This window comes from Bombus vancouverensis, chromosome 6 (assembly GCF_051014615.1).
Source record: "Bombus vancouverensis nearcticus chromosome 6, iyBomVanc1_principal, whole genome shotgun sequence".
Taxonomy (NCBI): Eukaryota; Metazoa; Arthropoda; class Insecta; order Hymenoptera; family Apidae; genus Bombus; species Bombus vancouverensis.
This window is the reverse complement of record NC_134916.1, coordinates 14,637,332-14,660,507: the sequence shown is the minus strand read 5'-3', so window position 1 is coordinate 14,660,507 and position 23,176 is coordinate 14,637,332. Positions and strand designations below refer to the sequence as shown.

The 23,176-nt window shown below is 38.6% G+C and overlaps 1 protein-coding gene across 1 annotated transcript in view; it reads left to right on the top strand.

The window, feature by feature from the left end:
- The window catches only part of LOC117157635 (uncharacterized), a 35,501-nt gene extending 14,528 nt beyond the window's left edge, over positions 1–20,973 (top strand). The window contains exons 4-8 of the mRNA XM_033335829.2: positions 1,950–2,101; positions 3,934–4,171; positions 9,238–9,459; positions 10,692–10,887; positions 13,345–20,973. Of these exons, the coding sequence (XP_033191720.1) occupies positions 1,950–2,101; positions 3,934–4,171; positions 9,238–9,459; positions 10,692–10,887; positions 13,345–13,354 (818 nt within the window). The 3' untranslated portion in view covers positions 13,355–20,973. The remainder of the gene's footprint in view (positions 1–1,949; positions 2,102–3,933; positions 4,172–9,237; positions 9,460–10,691; positions 10,888–13,344) is intronic.
- Positions 20,974–23,176: the final 2,203 nt, after the last annotated feature.

The window sequence follows — 23,176 nt, the reverse complement described above, 5'->3', positions numbered from 1 at the left end:
TAATTTTTGTTGATCATGTGGCATTATGAATCGGTGCTGTTAAAAAGTTTACGATCGCGTATTATTTTCGGTAAACATACGTATACTGTCGGTTAAAAGAACAAACTAATTAAAGAAAATAAATTTTTCCATTATTTAGCAACGATACATTTCTTTCTTTTATAGTCTTGGTTTTCAGGCTCCTTGGCAAAATATGTATCGTTCATGCGTATTGCTCGTTATTAAAAAAGAAATGGAACTCTTACGTTGAATCGTTCTATCGTCCTTGCTAGAGAGGAAAACTTTATAAGAAAAAGCTATGGCACTTGCCGACGACACAATAAATAATGTATCGAACAAAAGTAATTTGCTTTAAAATAACCTTAGGAAACAGCGAATTATCGATGCGTTAAAGATTACGCGCTATTATTGATTATCTCTGAGACACTACGTGGAACTCTACTTCCATAAATTCTGGCCAATCGTAAAATAAAAACGTGTACGATTTATTGGCATGGAAAGAACAAGCTCACAAAGAAAATTAATAACTGGATTCTGTCGTGCGACCAATGTCGAGGATAAAAGGAGTTGAACCGTTTAAAACGAAATTGTTCGTGTTTTTTAAACTGTTCTGTCTGAACCCGATTTATACCGATTACTCCGTAGTTTCTGTAAATACACTGTTTACAATAAAGAACATAAGATTGATCGTTAGTTTGTTTATCTAAGGAATAACTATTCATTGGTTTTAAAAATGCAATGATCTTCGAGTTTACGTTTAACTGACAATTGCAAAGATTGAAAGCTAGTTCTAATTATTTCTCTTTTAACTTTCAAGTTTAACTTAACAATTGTCAAGACTGGTAGTTAGTTCACTAAAAATCTACATGATCACAAATTACTATTGATGTAAAATGTTGGATGCTTAAACTTTATAAATAATCCTTGAGAAAACTAACTATCTTTTCACTAATTCTTTCCGGTAAAAACGTGAAAAAAACATTGGTTTTTTTTCAAGTAAAAAGTTTTAAACACAGTTAATTATACGAGACTTTTATTGAAATCTCGGTTCCCTGCAGATAATTATTTTAAAAATGCCAGTAAAATCTCATACATGTTTTATTTGTTACTTATTTGTCTGGTAACTTTTGTAGCAACACCAGTATGTGCTCTGTCATACCGGAAACTTGTTACGATTCGCAGAGGAAATGAAAAAGTATGTGGACGAAATTATTACAAAATAATTCCCACTTCTGTAGAATCAACCATATCATTCTATGGTCCATAAATTCATTCGCGTTTCACTTCGTATTGAACGTAAATTATAATATTTGCCTATCTCCTATGTATCATGGATCGTACAATAGCTCACGACTTTCTGGTTGCATATAAAAATGTTCTTGTTGTTAATATAAAATATAAAGATTTATTGGACAACAGACATTATTTCATCGCAATAACGCCAAAGGTCACGCCGTAAATTTAACAAAAATGGCTCTCCCAGATCCTGGATGGAAAGCTCTGTTGTAGTATCCGCCTTACTCATCGGACTTTACTTCGATGAATTACCATCTTCCCCGTTCTCCTCGAAATGCTTTAGCTGGAGCTTCCTCCCACAACATTGTAAAATTGCGAAATCTACTCAAAAATTCATTTGCGTTAAAACCAACGGAATCGCTGAAGCAAAGAATACAGAAACCTTCACAATGTTAGGGGAAAAGGTTGCAAATAATGATAGAAAATACATGGTTCGTTAAATCGGATCAAACGATTGTGAAAAAACTGAAAATCTTGCATTCGTGAAAGCCATAAATTTATGGACTAGTCTAATATCAATACGCTAGATATTAAGACAATATTTTGAAAGTATATGTACATATCAATGACGCTTCTTTGACCGTTACTTAATTCTTATCTAAAAGAAACTTGTGGTATCAGTGACAAAAATTTTGTTTTTTACGTTTCCGCAGGTGTATACGAGAATCGAAATTCATCTCCATCTCGGCAAAAGGAGGCAAACTCGGGCAGCGCCAAATCTCGCGGAAGTACGGTTCAGATCTCTCTAGGATATGGCCCAAATACCTTCGAAGACTCTAGACGAGCCAGCAGCTCTGTATCGCAGGTACGATATTTTTCATTCACCTTTGACACAGAGGCAGAGTTCAACATTTATTATCCGGGATATTCGATAACAAAAACAAAAGGGGACGCCACCAAAAAGCGTTTTCCCCTTGTACACTATAAGCCAGTACCCTCGTTCTTGAAAGCCTTAAAACCTCTTGTATCCTCTTAAGAAAATTTCGTTAGGCAAAGTACAAGCCAACACTACAATTCCTTGAAAGCATCCTACGGATTCATTTCCGAAGGGTATTTTTATTCGTATCTCATATCCCAACAAAACAAACTTTTTCAGCGAAATTTTACATTTTTTCATCCAGGTTTTACCATGGTGAAACATCGTTACGCGAACGCAGAATTTTTCACACGCTCTAGGATTATTTCCCTCTATTTTTTCGAGGTGTATTCGTCGAACAAAGTATCGACCGAGCCTGTATACTCGAATAAAATACTCCACGCGATGATTAGTTCACAATTGTCTAAAACTTTTTTTTTTCGACGCGTCGTCAACGCTGTTATCGAATTTTGTTAGCGAGGACGATGTATATGGTCAGAGTTTGACGCCCAGCGATGACACGTTTGATACGTTTGACAATTTCATCATGAAATACGGTCGCGTGTTTTTCATCTTGTCGCGTAGTCTGCGACCTTGCATCCACCATCGTGTCGGCTTAAAATCTTTATGATATAACGAACTGCCCTGTGGTCATGTGCAGAAACAATCCCCATCCCGGGAGGATCAAAGAAATGGCTGGATCGTAAAAAGCAGCCAAGTTCCAGACGGTCTATCCGGTTGGATCGAAACGACCGCTTTACAGCCACGAATTCGCGCGATCATCCTAAGATTCAGACTCATTCGAGTAAACTGAAACGAGAAGGTGACCCTACAGATATTTTCTGACCTCTGGATATTTGAAACCACGAGCCATACCTTGGTGTCTCTGTTTATTTTTCAAAGTGTACGAGAACGACATACTAAAGTTGAAATGGTCGGTGTTCATATTTTAAAATCACCTTTCCACTTGGCCTTTTCGACGGCGATGGCGATTATCATTTATATCTTCTTTCCAAACAAAAATGCATCGATAGTCTCGGTTCAGCTCGTATAATCACGAAGACGAGGCACATGAATTTTGATTATTCGTCGGAAGAGTCACATTTACAAATTGTATCATTTACAATTGTAAATGTGTAATTGTTTAACCGAGAAGAAAGGCAACAGGATATATATGGAATAATTATGTATCGAACAGGATATATATAGTGGTCGATATTTACCATTCACACGCAATTACTACTACACAAAGCTGTCGAACGTAGGCCGTGTCCAATAGAAACATTACCTCAATGTTTCGTCAGCATTGTAGCTATATTTTTCACAGATTAATTATTCAAACGACACGCTGAAACTGCCGTATATAAAATATTCTATACATGTATATCATTCATCATGGAACAATGACTATTAATTAGAATCAGTCTAATAACTGCGTAAACTAGAGAGCCTCTAGATATTCGCCACATATACATATGTGTATCAATTCTACTATAATTCGACGATCACAGACATTGACTTCCTCCAGCTTCAAGTTAGAAGCTTGTGGCTTATCTATCGTCCTACGCTCGAGTTTGCGTTTTGCGACCTGAAATCATCGCAAATCATTTCGATTCTTTTCCATTTGACGAGCTTCGAAACTTAATAACTCGCCAAACTTCGATATTCATGTTAAATAGCTTCTCGTAGCGTAGCTCTTAATATAATTAGTTAACGACGTATACGATAACTAGTACGGTAATTAGAAGGCAATTAACGTGAATGTTTCTGTTGATGTTCAGTTTTCAGGCGATGAGTCGCGACGGCTTTTCACCAGCAGCGCCAAAGTGCCGGAGAACACAATGGAGAACAGGAACCTCACCTACGGTTCCGTGGTGTTTCAATTGAAGGACGCGAATCTCGAAGCGAACAACATCTGCGACTTTGTGTTTCGAGGGCTGAAGGTTGTCTGCAGAACCAGGGTGGTTACTGTTTGCCTGATGTGCTTGTCCCCTGTCCCGGTTCTTATGTTTATTTACGGTAAGTGAAGGGAATTGAATGGTCGCTTTTACCGCGTTCGCAATCGGACTTCTACTTCGTATGTATGTATTTTGCAAGTAAAGACCACAGGAGAAAATATAATAAAATTTTTGTTGATTTTCTGTCTTATATGTCGCTCGGTGGTTAAATTGGAATATTTCAACGTGAAATGGTTGAAAAAGCAATTAACCTGAGAGATTCGAAAATGTTCACCTTTTAAGAACAGGTAGTAGATCCATTGTGTTTCGTAAGAAACAAATCACATTAGTTCAGTTATTGGGTTAGTGTAAGTTTATTCATATTAATTTGCTAATGTTGATAATTATTTACGACGCGGACGATGTCACCAATTTCAATGATCTTGAAATATATTCAAAGAGCTTCAGTTCGATTTTTGTTACGATTAGCCCTCATTCTGGCTACATCTCACGGCACCCGTACTTTTATATAATCCAATCTAATCCATTTACGATAATCATTTTCAACTCATACAGGAAAGAAAAATCAATTTGTTAGGTTTGCTATAGATAATTATTTGCTGCTGTGAAATAAGCTAAGGAATTAAATAATAAAACAGATGCAATTTGTATTAAGCTTTATATTGTGTTGTTGTTATTCGAAATTGAAAGCACTTCAGCCTTCATTTCCAAGATATTGGAAAAAGCGATTATTCGATCATCAAAATCATGCTATCGTCGAAATGGAAACTTTTACGAATATCACGGAAACTAACGCCAGGACGACGGAAATCGATGATGTTGTCCGCTTTGTAAATAATTACCGTTAATATTATTAATATTCTGTCAGAAATACATATTTAGTCTCAAACGCAAAGTTAATTTTAATGTACAATTGGCTGACAACCTATCGAATTAAAAAATTCTGTTTTGTAAAATACAGGAAATCTGATTTATCACGTTTTTCATCCGTGGTCTGTAATTGCAATATACTTTTAACCGGGGGAAACTTTAATTCGATTTCCAGATATTAGAGTGCTTCAGATATTTTAAAACGTCATCGTTCATTTAATTTCTGAATGACATTAATTTCTCGTCGAAATATTCACATGATTAGATGTGTTTTAATAGAAGTAAATCCACTTGACGGTAATAGCATAGCATGGATACTCTTCTGTACCGTGTCAATAGCAGCGTGAACGTTTTACTAATCAGATGACGATCGAATAGCGTTTGTATGTGCCTCGTATATTGATAACGAGGCATTTATCACTGGTAACGCGTCGATAACGATATAACGTACACGATGGACAACTGGTTGATAAAGTTACTTTGAAAATATTGATTTTTGTTCAGCGTTAGTGTCACCATAATGCTCATCATAATATATGAAATTTACATTCGTGTTTTCTTAACGTATTCGTTGCCACGGTAGATTGGAACAAAACGTCTACCTTAAATCGTATTTTATTTATACATAGTTAGGAACACGAGTATTGTCACGCTCTTTAAAACAGGATAGTCTTTTTAAAGTTGGCCCAAGCGACTCGAACTTCTTTTAGAAATCTAAGGGATATTAATTTACTAGATGACGTGCAATAAAAAATGTTTAATAAAATAAAAAATAAATAAAAAATAGCAGTTGGTCGGAATCGCGAAAAAAGTAGCAAAGGTCACTTTCAACTTTTTTATCCGAAGCTATAATGAAAATTTAAATAGTACGCTTTGTAGACGTTAATTCTATGTTGGTATTAATTATATACGTGAAAATTTTCATCGAAATCGGTTGATAAAAAAACAAGTTACAGGTATCGAAGAACGAGTTATAGGTCGAAAGTCATAGAAAATTGAGATTTTCATCAGTGTTAACTGTTTGCAGCTGATAACAAGGTTAATCGTTTTCGATGAAATTCTCGGCATGCTTATGACTGACATATCCAGGAAACGTGTTGTTTATAAATTTTCATTACAGGATCAGATGAAAAGGTTGTAAAAAGTGACCTTTACTATCTTTTTCGCGATACCGGTCAACTGCAATTTTCCCAAAATTTTTGTTACGCGTTATGTAATAAATTAAATCCTTCTAACTTCTCAAAAATAGTCAACTCGTTTGATCCAATTTTTAAAAAATTATTCTGTTTTAAAGAGTGTGTCAATGTTTATTCCAAACAATGAATGTTCGAGAATTATCTTTTTCCTCCTCTTTAGTTATTTCCCCACTTCAAAATTATATCTAAATTAACATCGTGTACATGTATGATGCTGGTGGCGAACGTGTTAATTATTAAGTACACAATAAATAACATCGATGCGTGGACAACTGAACGAACGTTGTTGTTTTGGTGTCGCGTTATCGAATGGCCGGTAGTTATGAATATGTCAATGTTGATCTAGTACTATACATATATTTATACTGTTAGTTGGATGACAAAATAATATTTCGAACTGTATAATATTTGCATTACTTTTCTTATGAATTGTCAACAAATAGTTTGCTACGAAGTTGTAAGAAATAGCACGAGATAGTAGTACCATGTACAAAGCATCAATCTACGAACACCTAACAGACCGCTTCGTGTTCACGTCGAATCAATACTCGGCTTATCAATAAATTAGTTGCGAAACTCGGAGAGCTGTCGTTACTTGTAACGTTATCACCAATCCTGGTTTCCACATCCATTAGTTTGAAAAGAGTTAACTTGACAACTAACTTGTCCATAGTACGGTAAAAATCCCACGAGATTATCTTTGTTGTTCGTATCGAGGTGAAGCTTCGTAATTAACAAATAGTAGCAACTTCATTTTACGACAGCCGCAATATAAATTAAGAAAAACGATTTAGTCTGTCAGTAATATCCCTGCGAAGTTTTATTTAAGTTTAGTACTTTCAGTTTTCATATCGAAAGTATATCTCACGTTACGATCCGTTGACATGCACGAAGGGTTTTCCTCTTTTCTAAAAGCCTCTCGATTCCTAAGCCGATCATATCAAAATATATGCAACAATGCGTAAAACACACGTTTCAATTTGCATACGATTGGACGTTAATACGATGCAGGAAATGTACCGGTGATGTCGAAGCAGCTCGTTAATCTTATTTCTCTGATAGGTCGCGATTATCGTATTAACGCGATTCCGTATAATTTACCGGTATAGCACGACCCAATCTACTCCAAACGATGCGACACGATAAAGAACGAGACTCGACAAATCTTAGAAACATTTCAGTTCGTCGATCGTTAACTATCTCGTTAAACTATCTTCTAACATTTACATTTACCTATCTACAAGTCATTACAACTTACTATTATATCCACAGTTCAGATATTAAAATTAATTAACAGGCCGTTGAAAAAGTCCTGGCTTCTCAAGCAAGAGGAACGCGAATATCAGATATACCAGCCTCGAAGGTGAATAATAGAAACTCGGCCGGTTAGATTCAAATCTGCAGCGAAACGTGGGTAAAGATGCAGATACTGACGGCTCTTGCCGCGCCGCCGCGCCGCACCGTCACGAAACAGCATTTTACGGATCGAAGCACGTTCTCGAGGTCCTGAGCCGAGACTCGGTGAAACGCGGGCATCGGTTCCAAGCTAATTGACCCTGCCTGGTTTACGACACGCAAGCTCGCGCGCTACTTATGACATGCGAAACAACACCGCCAGCGAGTTTCCCTCGCGGACTATGAATTCGCGCGAGTCGCCCAGGACAGCGCGTTCACCTCTTCTTCGAGTTATAGAACGTTCTTCGAATCGATAAAGAGTACGCGGTCGGAGAAACGGGAATTACCAACATCGATGAACCTTCCAACCGCGTGAATTCCAGAAAATTTAACAGCGCAGCGGGATAAATGAAATCTACGGTGTTTACTTATTTCACGTGTATCTATGAATAACACTCGTCGCTAATCAGTTAGTATTAGACTCTGCAGTAGTGTAACTGTTACTGAATAACTAAGGAAATTTTACTCTGCGGATATTACACAAGGTTGAGAAAAGGGCTGTTTCTTCCTCCAGTTGACGCGTTGAATACAAGGCAATTTTACGTGTTTTGCCCGCTGCATCAGGGTACTTATCTCAGTATGACGTATTGTTAAATGCAGTTACAGTACAGGAACAATATTGTTTAATGCCAGAGCTACCAAACCAAAATAAACGGATCAGAGTGTTTGTTTTTGTAATTACTAAAAACATGTATGTGCTTCGGGAAAAACTAATGACTCTTATCGTGAACTTAATTAGAACTTAAAATATGATTATATACACTTGTTTGTTTTTATCATATCACTTTGATTCTAAATATTTATGCGTGGTATAGCGAAGTATATTTTTTGTTGTTCTAAAATTAGCCTCATGATGCGTGTAATATTTTATTGTAATATTCAAAACGTTACAAATTTTACGAATATGATCGTTTCATTAATTTATATATTTTTTTACTATTATATTATTTACTATTTATATTACTATTGACCATCAACGAAGTGATTGTCCGATCTAGTGTCAGTCGCCGAGAATCTTCGCAATATTCGACATTGACGTGTTAATAATATCAAATGATCGATTTGTCTGACTCGATGCAAAGAATCCAAACTTAGGCAAGAATACAAGAAAAAGTTGATCGGTTCTATCAGGTTTAATCGCATGATTTCCAAAAAATTCAGAAAATCCTAAACCTCGATCTTCTTCTGATGTATTCTGATATTAAAATTACGAGGAAATTATTTCGGAAAACGTAGAATTTGCCTTGTAAATGGTTGACACGTTGTTCGGAGGTTCTTTGAAGATTAGTGATAAATAATCGTAGGTCGCGAAGGGGCAAGGGAGTAATAATCAGGCGTGTAAGAGTCGCATGCCAAGTTATCCTTAGTTAAGTATCGAAATAGGACGCGACACAGTGAGCAGAAGTCAGGCAACGTCATTACCATTACATTATTCAACGCAGTCAGCGCGAAAACTTTTTGATATCGATCCAAGCGATATATTTGCTCGTTCGACTGTAAATGAACACGAAAACAAAAACGATTATACTGGAGCGTGCGTGCCGCTAGAAAGGAAACGTCGGAAATTCGTTCCTCTTTCGTACAACTCGTCCTGATTTTGTTTCAGGTTTGAGTTTCTCGAAAGAATGTCCCAGAGAGCGAAGGATACCCATATACATGGTGATTGGTGGAACATTCGGAAGCATGCTTATGCCGTTGCTTATCTACTCGCAGATACGTTCAAGGAGGCCAGAAATGCTCTCGGTTCCGTCGACCAGATCGCAAATTTCTTTCAGGAAATTGATCATCATCGTCTTATCATGCTTCTTACTGGGGTGGTTCGTGATGGGTAAGTCGAAGGAAAATTCGAGATTCTATAATGAAAGAGCGAGAAATACGAAAGTTCTTTATTACTGCCATCCAGGTAACATTTATCCCGCGAGAGTTTGTTTCTTGCGAGGAATACATCGTTCACGTGACTCGGTTTAATTGTTCTCGTATGTTAATGCTTTTGTCACGAGCGTCGAGTCGCAAGCTTTAATCCTCCAAATGCCACAGTTCTGGATACAATATGAGCATAATCTCTGTCATTCTGGATACATAACAACAGGTTTCACGAGTTTTTGTTAGAATACATGTAAAATATTTGTTTTCTTATTTTCCTTGAGGATTACAGGATTTTTATTATATCTCGTTATTTTAGTCGGTAACGGAAAAATGTAACGTTACAATGAGAGAATGTACGAGATAATACGAATAATGGTATGGCAGTACAAATAACATTCAAATATTACTACTGTATCAGTGCTCACGTAATATTCAACGGGAGACGATGCTATTAGGTTTCGAATGCATATGAAGCTTTGAATGGACGAAAATGCAGGAATATGTTACGTTTAATTGCGTTTAATTACGAATTAACGTATTGAAATAGATATTTTAGTAAACTACGCGTTCGAAACCTATGATTCGTGTTCGAAATAAAATTTCCATCGTTCGTGGGCGACTTAATTTTGAATGACGAAAAAGAACGCTGTAAATTATAAAGAATTTAAGTGTCGAGGTACTCGATCCCCGAATATTCGCATCGCACAGAACGTGTTTTTGAACGGCTCGAAACAATGCGAACAAAAGCGATCGATTGCGTTCTGCCGCCGGGTAATTGCTAGACGTCGGTGGTAAACTGCACCGATGCAACCTAATTTTCGTTTCGTGATCGCGTTATAAAGCATGCTGTACGTTTACAGACGCAATTGCGTCCGTTTAAAAACAGTAACGAGTTCAAAGTTTTACACCCCTTCTGTTCTCTCGTGTTCGCGACCAGGTCGTTGCTGTTGCTTCAAGTGTAACACGAGCTCGCTCGTTACCGCTTACACGAAACTTTTTACCGTTGTGAAAGTTTTCGCAAATCGTGGTTCGAACCTTACTTCCATGAACAAACTTGCAGTTTAATTTTGTAAAAACTTGCTCGCCATGAAGCAGATTTTTAAATTCTATTTATGATGCAGTTAGACATTTTCTAACATGCATTTTCAAACGACTCTTCCCCCTACGAGCTGCTTGATCTTCTTTGTGTTACAGGAAATTACTGGATACTTCACATCATGTGGCCACCGTACACGTACATTATACACACTCCGAATGATCACTGTCACAGAACTCTTTATCTGTTTTCCTTGGCACATCTGGGCGTGATATATATCACTTTCGGAATCATACTGCTCGTGATAACCGTACTGGCGTCTTTCAGAATCCTAGCGTGTCCGTTGCTAGAAAGGTAAGCCTTGGTCAATCGTAAATTGCCAAATCGAATCGATCGAATCGAAGCGTTCGATACGCCGCCCGCTAATTCCTCCTCAATCGCGACCCGATCTGCCGTACACGCTGGTCTGAACGTGGAATTACCACATTGTAGAATTCGGTCGATGAGACTGCTATTTGATCATGCGTTAAATCACCATGTTGTACATTCCTTGCTGCGAATTTGCGTATACGAAGCGAAAAAAAGAAAGGAAATCTATTCGAAGGTGGCGAGATAGATAGTAATACCGGTTCCTCCCTCTGTTTTCCTTATGGTTCGTTTGGTTCCAACTATTGCCTGGAACGAAAGTTCAAGGGTTATAAAGTAGTATCGCTTCACCGATATCGATACTCCAGCACGCTCTTTGTCATAGAAAGTGATCGTTTCTTACAAGCACGGCCCATTGAAATGTATAATCGAATTAAGCGTAAACAGAGACCGATACCACAGTCCCTATCGATTTACCTTCTGGTTAACCGAAAGTTTTATTCAAATTAGACAGAACCAGAACGTATCTACATCCACGCGATTCTCCTATCCCTTCTCCATTATCCCAGAGCACGGAGCTCTTGAGCCAAACTTTAGACAGCACCGTTCGAATAATCTGGATCGTTGCAGACAGCCTGGCAAGACGTCGACGAACTTCTTGCCCCTCATGTAGCGCAAGGTATTCTAGGGTATCGGGTCAGCGTGAGTCGAGCGCGGGTGTTCCGCATGCGACGCGAAAGTCAAATATTCTATACCCGGAAAGCAATCAGCCTCTGTACGTATACGTACACTTACACGCTAACTAGATGTACGTGCAAAATAGTAGGTCAACGAATTTGGTCGCGTGTCAGCGCGGCAACCTCATAAATACCCGAGGAGGCCGCGAAACCAGAAACGAACGGTGTCGTTGCAACGCGTCGATGAACCAACCGTTTCCCGTTTTGCGTGCAGCGGAAAACCGCCGGTTTTTTGCTCTTCTTGTTTCCTCCTGTCTTAGTGTTAAACGGAGGTTCGCGTGACCACAGACATCGACAGAGAAAGAATTGCACGACACGCATACCGAGCATTGTGCGCCAGTTGACCGGGTCGCCGCGTTTCCTCCCGGATCGATCTCGACGCGCGACGATATATTCAGATTGTTCAGGCAGTGTTATGCTTCAGTTTTCCAGCCTGAGCACCAGGAAAACTCGCTGGTGATTCAAGGTTACAGTAGAACTCCATCTATTCGAATCCGTCGGCAGACAGATATCCAGTTCCATGAAAAGTTAGTATTTTTGTCAGTAGATTTATTTTACTCAGTTATAATCGTGATATAACCGGTTCTTTTTTTGGGTTGATACATATTTTAGAGGTTGGTAATTTTATTGGATTTTCGAAGTACGAAACTAGAAATTTCTGAAATTGAGGAAGATACAAGAGACGCGTAGTTTCATATATGATGCGTTGTACTACTTATTATTATTAAGTGGGATAAATACAAGAAATTCTACCTTCAAATTTTTCTCAAAATTCGCCACAAATTAATCGATGATTTACATTATATACGACTCTAGTGGAGTTCATACGTATAACAGAATTATGATTTCTTTCATATAATAGAAATTCACAGTCGCATAGATTCGCATTCACGTAGATAAACAAATTCAATCAGCTCGATTTAATTTAATATTAGTTCAAATTTCGTTCCAGTAAATGGAATTTCTCGCAGACGTAACGAATCTTAACACTTCGGTAGATGGAGAAATATTTATGTAGAAATTTTCTAGAATATAAGCAGAAGTGGGAACAATGGAACATTTGTGACAATAGTAGACGATAGTAGGATCGTTCGATCGAGACTGCTTGAAGTAATCCGTCTTATAGATGCCGGATAGTGTTCTAAAAGGTCGACGTCGCGTGATCTACAGCACGGATACTTACGACACAAACCTACTGTAACAAGATCGTCCATCCATCGAGAAATGAATCTTGGAAATTGTACGAAATATTACACATCGACTTTTACGAAACATCGTTCTTTATGCCACCACTGCTAAACAAATGGCAGTAAAATAGTATATTGGTAATATTTGACTAATATTATATTATTTTACTACTTTTATTTTATTTTAGTAATATTTCAAAATTCAAATATTTTCCATTTCTCTAAACGTTCGCGATATTTCGCGAATATAAACTGCCGAGTTAACACTATGACAGAAGATATTATATTAAACACATGGTGCCAACATTTCGACTGTGCATTTGGTACCTACGAGAAAGAATTTTTCATTGAAATCGATGCGTAACATTTTCTACAAAATTTCAAGTTCCAAAAGCCATCCGTCATTCGTCGAAATATTTCGAATAATTTTTTACTCGTGTTTTCATGGCTTCGCGTTTATTACTAAGCTAAAGTAAATACTTCGCGATTTACATCGATTCGTATTGACTTCTTTCTTCCAGATACAGATAACAACAACGATTTAATTACGTAAATGAAGCGGTATCACAGAAACGACGCGTGCAAGTAGAATATGGCCAGAACATCGTCCAAGGGCACATTTTGAAATCTGTCGTAAAGCGGAATGACGATTGCGTCAAGCATGACAGCGTTTCCAATGATCAAACCTGCAACCGAACCTACAACCACTATCACTATTACAAACTATTACCGACGGCTCAGAAACTTGGACCCTCGAGTTGCGACGGAAAGAAGAAATTGCATTTACAGTTTAACATCGGCTGCGACGTCGAATCGAAGGTAAATTATGGAAATCGACAATTCGTAACCTAACAAACTCCAGGAGAATTGGAATTATGCGAAGATAGCTGAAAGCATGATCGTGTCGATCGAACACCGTACAATCTGGCAAATTACCATCAAACCCCAAGGAAACAAACGACTTTCAAAGAAGATTCTTATCTACCGACTATATTCACGCACTAAGCAGTAACTTTGACGAGGAAGAATCGATTTCGCGAAGATTGAACTTCCTTTGCCAAAACGAAAACATCTCTTGCAAGAAAGAAGGAAAATAATCAGAATACACGTGCAGCTACGGAAATTGTATGTAGGTGGTAAACTTACGTTACTGGAATCTATTCAAGAGAAGTTTATCGCTTGGGATTTTGTGAGAAACCCTGCCTGCATCGTAAAATTCGAATAATCTGGATGAGAAGAGGCGAAGAGGAAAATACCAGAAGATTCTTTCCAAGTAAAAAATCATGGAAGATAAAGAAACCGTTGGAACAATTCACGAGAAGGAACAGACGATAAAGAATACTGGATGTTTATTGTCACGAGACACGCGTAGGCGTATATACGTAATAAGCTGTTATTCGATTTAAAGCTGGGATCTAATCAGCAAATCAAATTCAACGACGCAGCTCTCTCCGACGAGCAGCGTTTCCGGAACGTAAAGAAAAGGAGGGCCACAAACCGTACACGAAGCGAACAGCAAAGAAAGATACATCAGAAAATTCCCGACAATTTCTGCCTATATTTTAAGAATTATGAAAAATATCCGGCTCATCGAAGGAGATCTTAAATCTTTCACGAGGATTTCACTAAAATCAGAAAAACAGCGACGAAGAAAAAAGCTTTGTAATCGTTCATCGATTCCTGACGGTAATGTTTATTAAGAAAACCGAAGGTAAGCGACGCTTTTATTGTTCCTTTTCTTTGGATACTTTCGACGATCTCGAAAGTTCGCGCTTGATGGAGCTTGTATCAAATAGGTGTAAATCTTGTCAATCAATAACAATTACGTCGTGACGTGTAATATTTACAAAGGTGGATGTACTTTTTGTCGATACTTTTATCCAGGTCCATTCGAAGAGCTTTCCGCATATATATCGACTGGCTAACACGTTTTATTGTCACGTGAAAATCCGTACAAAGGAGTTTTGTTGTACATAATACTTTTTATAAGTGTTTTTATCGGCGGTTATGGGGTTCCATTCATGTTGCATGTTATTCGAACTACGAGGTCGGTACAAACGTATCTGTGTAGCTAACATTGAAATCCATTTAACTGTTAACTGGTCTGTCACACTAACCAATGTTTCTCTTTACCTTCATTCGTTTCTCGTTTTTTTTCTTATTTAATCGTAATCGTTTATTTTAACCACTATATTCTTTCGTTTATACACCGCGTTCAATGTTATAACAAAACGTACGCATTCTGTTGAAACAAACCCTCGTAGATCTTCTTTCTCGCGAACAACGTGGGTCTGCGGTTAACAGTTAAAATCCAATTAATACGATGTCACAAGGTTACCAGAATACAACAGAAAATCGCGATGTTTAATGTTTCATCGATTTATGTCCATCATCTTCAACTCGAGGTGACGGAAATCGTCGTCACGATGTTGAACAGTGTCAAGAAAAAAAAAAAAAAATTATGTGTATTTCGTTCGTGTCTGTTACTAATCGCGAAGGCTCGAATATATCACTAACCTGATACAATGATAAAGCCTAACAAAGGATATGTTGTCTGTAAACTATTTTAAGGATGATGTATCGTTCGATGTATTTTCGTTCCTTTTCACGAGGTAACGCGATCAGGACGATCCGCGTGACTTCCGCTGAAAATTCTCTTAGCTCGGTGTGTGGCAAGTACATACCAATGACTGTCGACTATGGAAATAAAAAAGAAGCGAAATCTGATTGGAAAGAGGACAAAATGAATAAGTGTCAATTAAATCAACGCATCGGAAATTTCATTCCATCGCCGTGGAACACTAACGGTCGATGACACTTTGATGTATACATACACGTATATATATATTCTGTCTATATATCTACATATATACAATAAATACCTATACACGTACGCTCTTACGTTATTAAATAGTCGTTATTGAAGAATCGACCAAAACAAGATGAAGAAGAGCTCTATAGGTATTTTTAGGGACACGACACGAACGAGACACGTTCATTGAAAGCGTGTGTTTCTCGTTCGGCACGCGTGTCATCTAAATGAGAGTATAAACGTATAGAGAAAGGCTCATCTTCAATTCTACGTACGACGTCCATGATTGCGTGGCGATTCGAAAACGGGTCCATACTTATAGTCGTCCGTACGAGTAAATGTTACTAATCTGTAATCGTGTACACTTTGTCGATGTAAAAAAAAAAAAAAAAAAATGTATGTGAACCATCTTAGTTAAACAACTGTATTCGTTAATCGCGTTCGCGATCGTTCTTCTGAGTTTCAGCGTACAATTCAACGTACAAAATCAACGTACAATTTTCAGTCGAACAAAGAACAAAAGAAAACAGTAGACGAATAATGCGAAGATGTTTACTTGCTCTATTAAATTGATATATGTTTGCCAGTGACTGTGTCGACGAGTTTATAACACTTCGTTGAGAACGCAGATCGTCTATTAAATTGCCGACGGGAAAATCAGCGGAATCGTTGCCCGATTTTCGCGAAAACCGTGCCTGGCGAACTGAAATCAACTGAAAATTTCATTTCCGAGCTGTCAAACGTGTACGTGTACCGTGTTGTGATTTATGAGATGCAAAATTCTTTACCATCGTCTACTGACAATTTGGCTCGACAGGAAAACGCACTACGACTGAATCAAACGAAAAAAAAGATATTATTTGAAGAATCCAGAATCATTAACAAAATCAACAGATCATCCTATATGATCGCATAACGATAAGATTGAAACGGGTAAGCACATAGAGGCTGCAGGCGCCAGGCACGAACCTCGTCCATGTGCACAACGAAGTACAAAGAAAAAGAAGGAATCAGCCAAAAAATTTAGCAGAAATTCACACGCATCGCGTACATGATAGAATTCAACTCGGAGGCGTATAAAATTAGAGGCACACGAAGTGAAAAAAGGACTTGAATATGTAGTTACGTCTGAAATTTAACGCGTAACACGCGCCAACGTTTCGAGGGATTTTCTAACGAGTTTCGTTGAATCTACTCGAAACGATGTTTTACAGGAGTCTCGTGGGATCTACGACACTACGAACGAATAGGATTACCGAGAAACGAGAACGCTCAACTTCCATCTGCACTGCTTGCCGGAAACAAATATGTACTTATCTTCGATCATTCCATTCGCTTAAAACATTGACTATCGCGTCATAGCAAAAATCACAGACGTAAGTGCGTTCACCATCGAATGTTTCGCAGTCACTGTTTACGCGGTAGCTCGTATCGATAAAACTTGGTTCACAATCGTATTAAGGAATCAACGAAACGAAGTATTCCCATGACGTGGTTACATTGATTAGCTGAATAGCAGCGAAACTGTTTGCTCATTAGTTGTTTCACGACAATTTATCGCATACTATTAATCATTGCAGATTTTCGTTAGCGCCGTTCACGGCCGTACGAGTAAGTGTGAACGAGTGAATGACACGAGTGAATGCGTTGTAACGCTTGCTACAATTTTACAATGAAGATTATCGGGAAATCGTGAAAACGTAAATCTGTATTTGCCTCGCGTCCCTCTTTCTGTGGAAAAAGTTACATAGTTTGATTTTCGAATTGGCGAAATAAAAGTGAAGTGGAACAAACGGTTCGACCGAATGCGACGACGATTTTAATCGGGGCCGGTAACTCGCCATTTCGATAGTCAACTGAAATCGACAGGCGCAAATAAACCCACCGTTTCGATATTCTTCCGAGGGTGACAATATTCGCGGAAATATTTTTTCGCAGACGCGAAACCAGTGATACCGGCCTAAGGTACTCTGAAATTTCAATTAAAACGCTGCGCGACGACAAATATGAAATTAATCAACAAAATGATTTCACGATTTGATTAAACATTTCCACGAATCCCGATGCCCTGTAAAGTGGATGTAATATAGATCTATACATATATAGTATATACATGTATATCTGTCTCTGTACGTGAGTCGTGAAAGAGAAATCCTGTTACTCTGTACGGAACCGAGCTACAATAGGACACAAGGTTCCTCTTTGGCGATCTCCTCTAATCCGTAGCACGTAAGAATTAACAATTGTGTTGATATATTTAATATAAACGTGTCGTTGGATTTATATAGAATAGAGAGCTTATTTATTTTTATACTGGATGGTTTGATAGCGTCCTATATATTTAATTAAACAACACGCAAGCGGCGAAGAGATGCTATTTATTATTATCGCGAGATTTCTTCGTTTATTCAGATTTCGCTATACGCGTGACTCGCGTCGGTTGATTTTGTCGTTGATTAACAGATCGTCGTATTAATTAAAATAAATATCATACGTGTACGTAATAATACATAAACGTAATACATATCTTGTAATTATGTGACAAATATAACGTTTTTCAGTGAGAACATTTTAGAAATGCGTGAGGTGCGTTTAGTCGTGTCGTAAACTATTTAAGTAGTGGTTAGAATTATTTGCACGCACTAACATCGCGAATGTGGTCCAGGCTTTAACGTAGAATTCACGTCGTTAACACGTTCCAGTGTTTCCTTCCTTGGTACCCGAAAATAGCGATGGAAACCATCCAAATGTTACCAGATCAATCGAACTTTCATTTTGCGACCTTGAACAATACCCCAGTACCATTGTAACTTCTATATCTATATCCGTATCGCGCGGTCACCCTTTCCAGCGATGCTACAAACTAATTTCCTGTCCCGTGCTTCATCATCGATATTATTACGCCTTCGTTCAAGAAACAGAAAAGTTGCCAGCGCTATTTACGGGGCCGAACCAACTATGTATCGCATATACATCGATTACATTTTTCTACACCATTTGCACTATACCAACGAGCATGCTACGACTCGTGTTCTTTCGATATAAATATACCTCATTAATCGTCCGTGCGTAGAGAATACGAGTTGGGAGATCGCATCGTGCGCGAAATTAACATCGAAAGCAGTACCTCTGAGGGCGAGGCGCCCATAACTGGGCGCCAGCTCGTACACGCGTATTCTTGTTCGACCATTAGTTTCGACGCGGCCGTTAATTAGGTCGACCGATTAATACGAGCGTGAAATAACGTTTAAAAAAAAAAAGGAACAACGGCAGAAATGAAACGATATAGATGCTAATAAACAGTGCACGTTGCAACATGTCCACCAAAGTACTCCGCGATTACTAGATAGCGCCGTGCTGCTATTGATTTTCCACGGTTTATAGAGGATGGCAAGAAGAACGCTACGTCTTTTTCCTTTTTTGCTATCGTTACGATCGCGATTAAAATATGAACTGCTATGTGTAACGAATGGCTTCTTTCAGAATCGAATATCAAGCATACGAACAGGAAAGTGAGAAGTGAATGAAAATGGGATTCGTATTGAATAAATAAAACGTCCCTATTTTGTCGCGAGAGTCGGCAACCCCTTGTACTCGCGTCGAGGCCGAAGTAGTTTCGTCTTGATATTCTTTCGCGAAGCCATTCGAACGAGTACGGCGCGAACGTTTGTTTGTCTAGTCTCTCCCGTTAATATGGCCATTTAACGTGTTCTCATTTGCCCGAGAAATTAACGCCTCAGCTCGATTCATAAAAGCGTGTAACATCTACACACCTCCGCTTCTACCGAAGGCAGATCGTTTCGTCGAACAGCCACACGAAGCGGAATTGCACGTCAAGCAGTCATAGCTGTCGAATTACCATCGATCGCGTCACTGGTGACATTTTTCCTTACCTGGCGCGAACACACCGTTTCCCAAGGCCCACGCTCAAACCAACAAGCAAGAGATCGTATTCACGCGAACCTGGCAGCGAAATATCGGCCAATCATCGGGTATCGTCGATTCGAATACGAAATAGACCTTGTCGCAGGACTGGCAGAACGTCCGAAAGGGAGCACATCGAAAATTATTTTTTTAAAAGCGCCATGTTTCGAGTGACTTTACACCGCGACCAATCGCGAACCTGTACCTTATTGTTAGAGCAATGTCTTCGAAACGACAATACGTACTCGTACTTTCGGTCGACAGAGAATGTCTGTACTGGTAATTATTCGTTGTTTTATCAATTCCGCTGATTTATCGTGTTGCCAGGTGAACAATAGCTGGTATAACGTTTACACCTCGTTTCGACGATAGATACACGTCGATTACGCTTCCGTGCGTATTATACTTAATCGTTGTAACGTCCTTACACAAAGCGGTAGCGTGACGATATGACACGATTCGAGCGTGTATAACGATCTCTTGGAACGTGTCCCAGGAAGTTGTACATCTTTTGTGAACGCACAGTTGCACGGCTCATATATGGGATGCGCGTCGCTTTTTGTTCTTATATCCCTGTCAGTCTGTTTATGACTACTTCGTGTTATAACTATAAGTTACGAGGCTATATTTCATTGCCGCGACCAAGGAACAGCGAATAAATTCACAAAGAATACTTAATAACGACATGATCGGCAGTAAATGTAACTTTCAGAGGAGGCGTTCCGTCAATAAACGTTGCGGCTATTTAAAGTAAATTGAACCTCGAATTGCGACGTATTATCTGCATGTAGCAGGCGACGAGACTCGGCTCGACACCATACAGTACCGGAGCTTATCGCCTCGACATGTTTCGTTAAATTAAATTACCCTCGAAACCGGCGAATTTGCCTCTTCCTCTCCATAGCTTACAACGCCGACACCCATTGCGCAGTTGCTGCTAATCAAGCACGCCTATGATACAATCTATCGCGCGTATCCCAATTACGTGATACGAGCAATATTTCCGTGCTCGCGATAATAACATTCAAATAAGGAGGGGTCAAAGGGAAAAGAAAAAAGGAAATGAAAAAAGCGAGAAGAGGGAAAGAGATCGAGAAGAATGTCGGAACGCGTTCCCTCTACTGTCGAGGGAAAAACGTGCAATCGAACGATGGAGCAGTGCCAGTGCACGCATATCCTTGGATCCGCGAGCAAACATACGCGTGCACGTTATCTATCTATCGTATCTATCGCTGTAGAATCAAGAATGAATCGAGTATGTAAGAAGAAATTCGTTTAATTCTGTACGTGTACACTTGCGATATTAACATTCAATTTGCGAGTAAAACAATTGTAAACGATGTGGTGGACTCATATTGTGACCCATTTGTAACGTAACCGCCGAGTACTGTGAATAAAAAGTGTCTACGTGGTACGCATGATGTCTACATTGAACGTGAAACGACCTCTTTGACCTAAATCATTGTCCATCTTCGGGCTTCACGTTCCCTTTTCTTGTCACATCATATACTCTGACCATTTCGTTATTACCATCAAACACCGTGATATGAAACGCAACGAAGACGAAGGGCGGAGCTAGTGGAAAATCTTCAAAGGTATACGCGTTGGCCTCTTTCGATCAGAAAATATTTTTCTTTGATGCTTCTCGTGAAAGTACAAAATTGAATTAAAAAGAAGATAAAACGATGCCGCTGGAATGTTTTAGAGTAAGTGCTTTTTGATAGCGTGAGAGAAAGAGTAACGAAGCGGAATGTTCGCGTAGATTCGTGGACACGTAGCTGATAAAATTCGAAGTTTCCAACGTCGTCATAAATATAAAGATCATTGATTTAACAAAGAGGCGAAGGGAATAATCGTGTTCGACTAACAGAAAAAAATGATCTAATAAATGCAACGCATTAATGCAAAGGAACATTAGAGCACACGATTCAAGACAGTGGTGAAGTTAGAATTAGCATAATCACGCTGTTCTTTAATTTCTCGAATAATTTTTCGAACAATTTTTCTATTCTCTCCCTTCTTTTTTTCATGCTTGTTGCAGTTTAGTAAATTTATGCGTGAAAAATTTAAAAAATTGCTATAATCACGGTGCGTTCTTTTAAATTCGTTCACGTAGATATAAGCAAGATAAAAAAGGATAATAGGATAAAAGTAAGTAGCAGCGCCTTTATCGTTGAGCTGCAAATCAGCGTAGTCCAGCGCTGCGTAGTTGCTCCAGGCAAATACGAAATTCAATCTAAATGTAAATATAGGTCGAGCCGTATTCCGAAAGGACGAGTTCGGCCGCGAAAAGGAGGATACGGAAACAACGGAGGATGAACTCCGTCGAGTGTGCCGTTTCCGAAAGTTGCCGTAAACTTTTATTCTGACAGCCCTTCCACCTGCTATTCCTCCTAACCTTCAACGAAGAAATCATACAGGCATTATTACATCTCTAGAAAAACATAATCGACGAAATCACATCGAAAAATTGTCGAAGAAAATATTAGACTGTTTTACGAGTTTTGTCAATTTTTATCATAAAATTCCAAGAAAACATTTTCTACGATCTCTCCTGAATTCGAAACTAGAGTTTCCATCCCGAACTTCTTCAGTGATTTGGGATTTGGTTAAAATTTGTTGACGAAACTCTTTCTCTCTCCTGGATCGTCGAAAAATTATTGCGTCTTTACAGTTAAAGATTGCGAATAACTTATGGAAGAGATTCTCGGCTATCACTGCTGTTTTACTTGTTTCTCGCGAAATTCAGATTCCTGTCATTTTTTTATCATTCTGCCGAAAGATCAAATACCAATTAAGGGAGTAAACGATGAAAAAGTAATGTGATTTTTACATTGTTAAGAAACGATCGAATTGACGATAAGAGAAAGACGTAATTATTTATCGCGATCACTAGTTTTCGTTTCCCTGATGTATCATCAGAAATTAGAAAACAGAGTTGATAGATCTCACGTAAGGCGCTTAAATTCCATTGGCGAAGGATCGTCGCAGCGTTTTACCCGGAAAATGTAAGAGGATTACCGGTGTGGATGCCGATAGTTTGCAGAAAATAGCGCTAGAAACCTGCTCTCTGTGACATCGACGCTTCCTTATCACGAATAAAATGACTTGACGACGAACGAATGAATGCCTCGAGTACAAGCAAAAATCATTTTACTTCTTCCCAGAACTTTGAAGATCAGCCATCAAAGTTATCGTATTTTTGCGTAATTTTTACGCGACGAGCTCTCGATTTGCTCGTCGATTTTCGTCCATATTCTCGTCGCCCAATTTTACTGTATAATTTGAATTTTTATTCGTTCGGATTGTGGCAAAAATCACTGAATTTTCCCGTGTTCCCTGGGGACTGTGCAAACTGCTGTGAAAATCGAAACTGCATAGTGAAATATACACACACATACACCAGGCAACTTCTAAAAATTCTGACGAATTAATCACGCATTTGTCGCGTGAAATCTTTGTCGGCCAGAACAGTATTAGATTAGAATATTTGAATATCCAGTTAAATCAGAGACAGTCGTACGAATTTTTCTCCGTCGGAGAAACCAATGTTAACTGTGTAACCGACAGAAATCCCAGAGTCGGGCTTAGAGTCGCAGACTAAAAATCTGGACTCG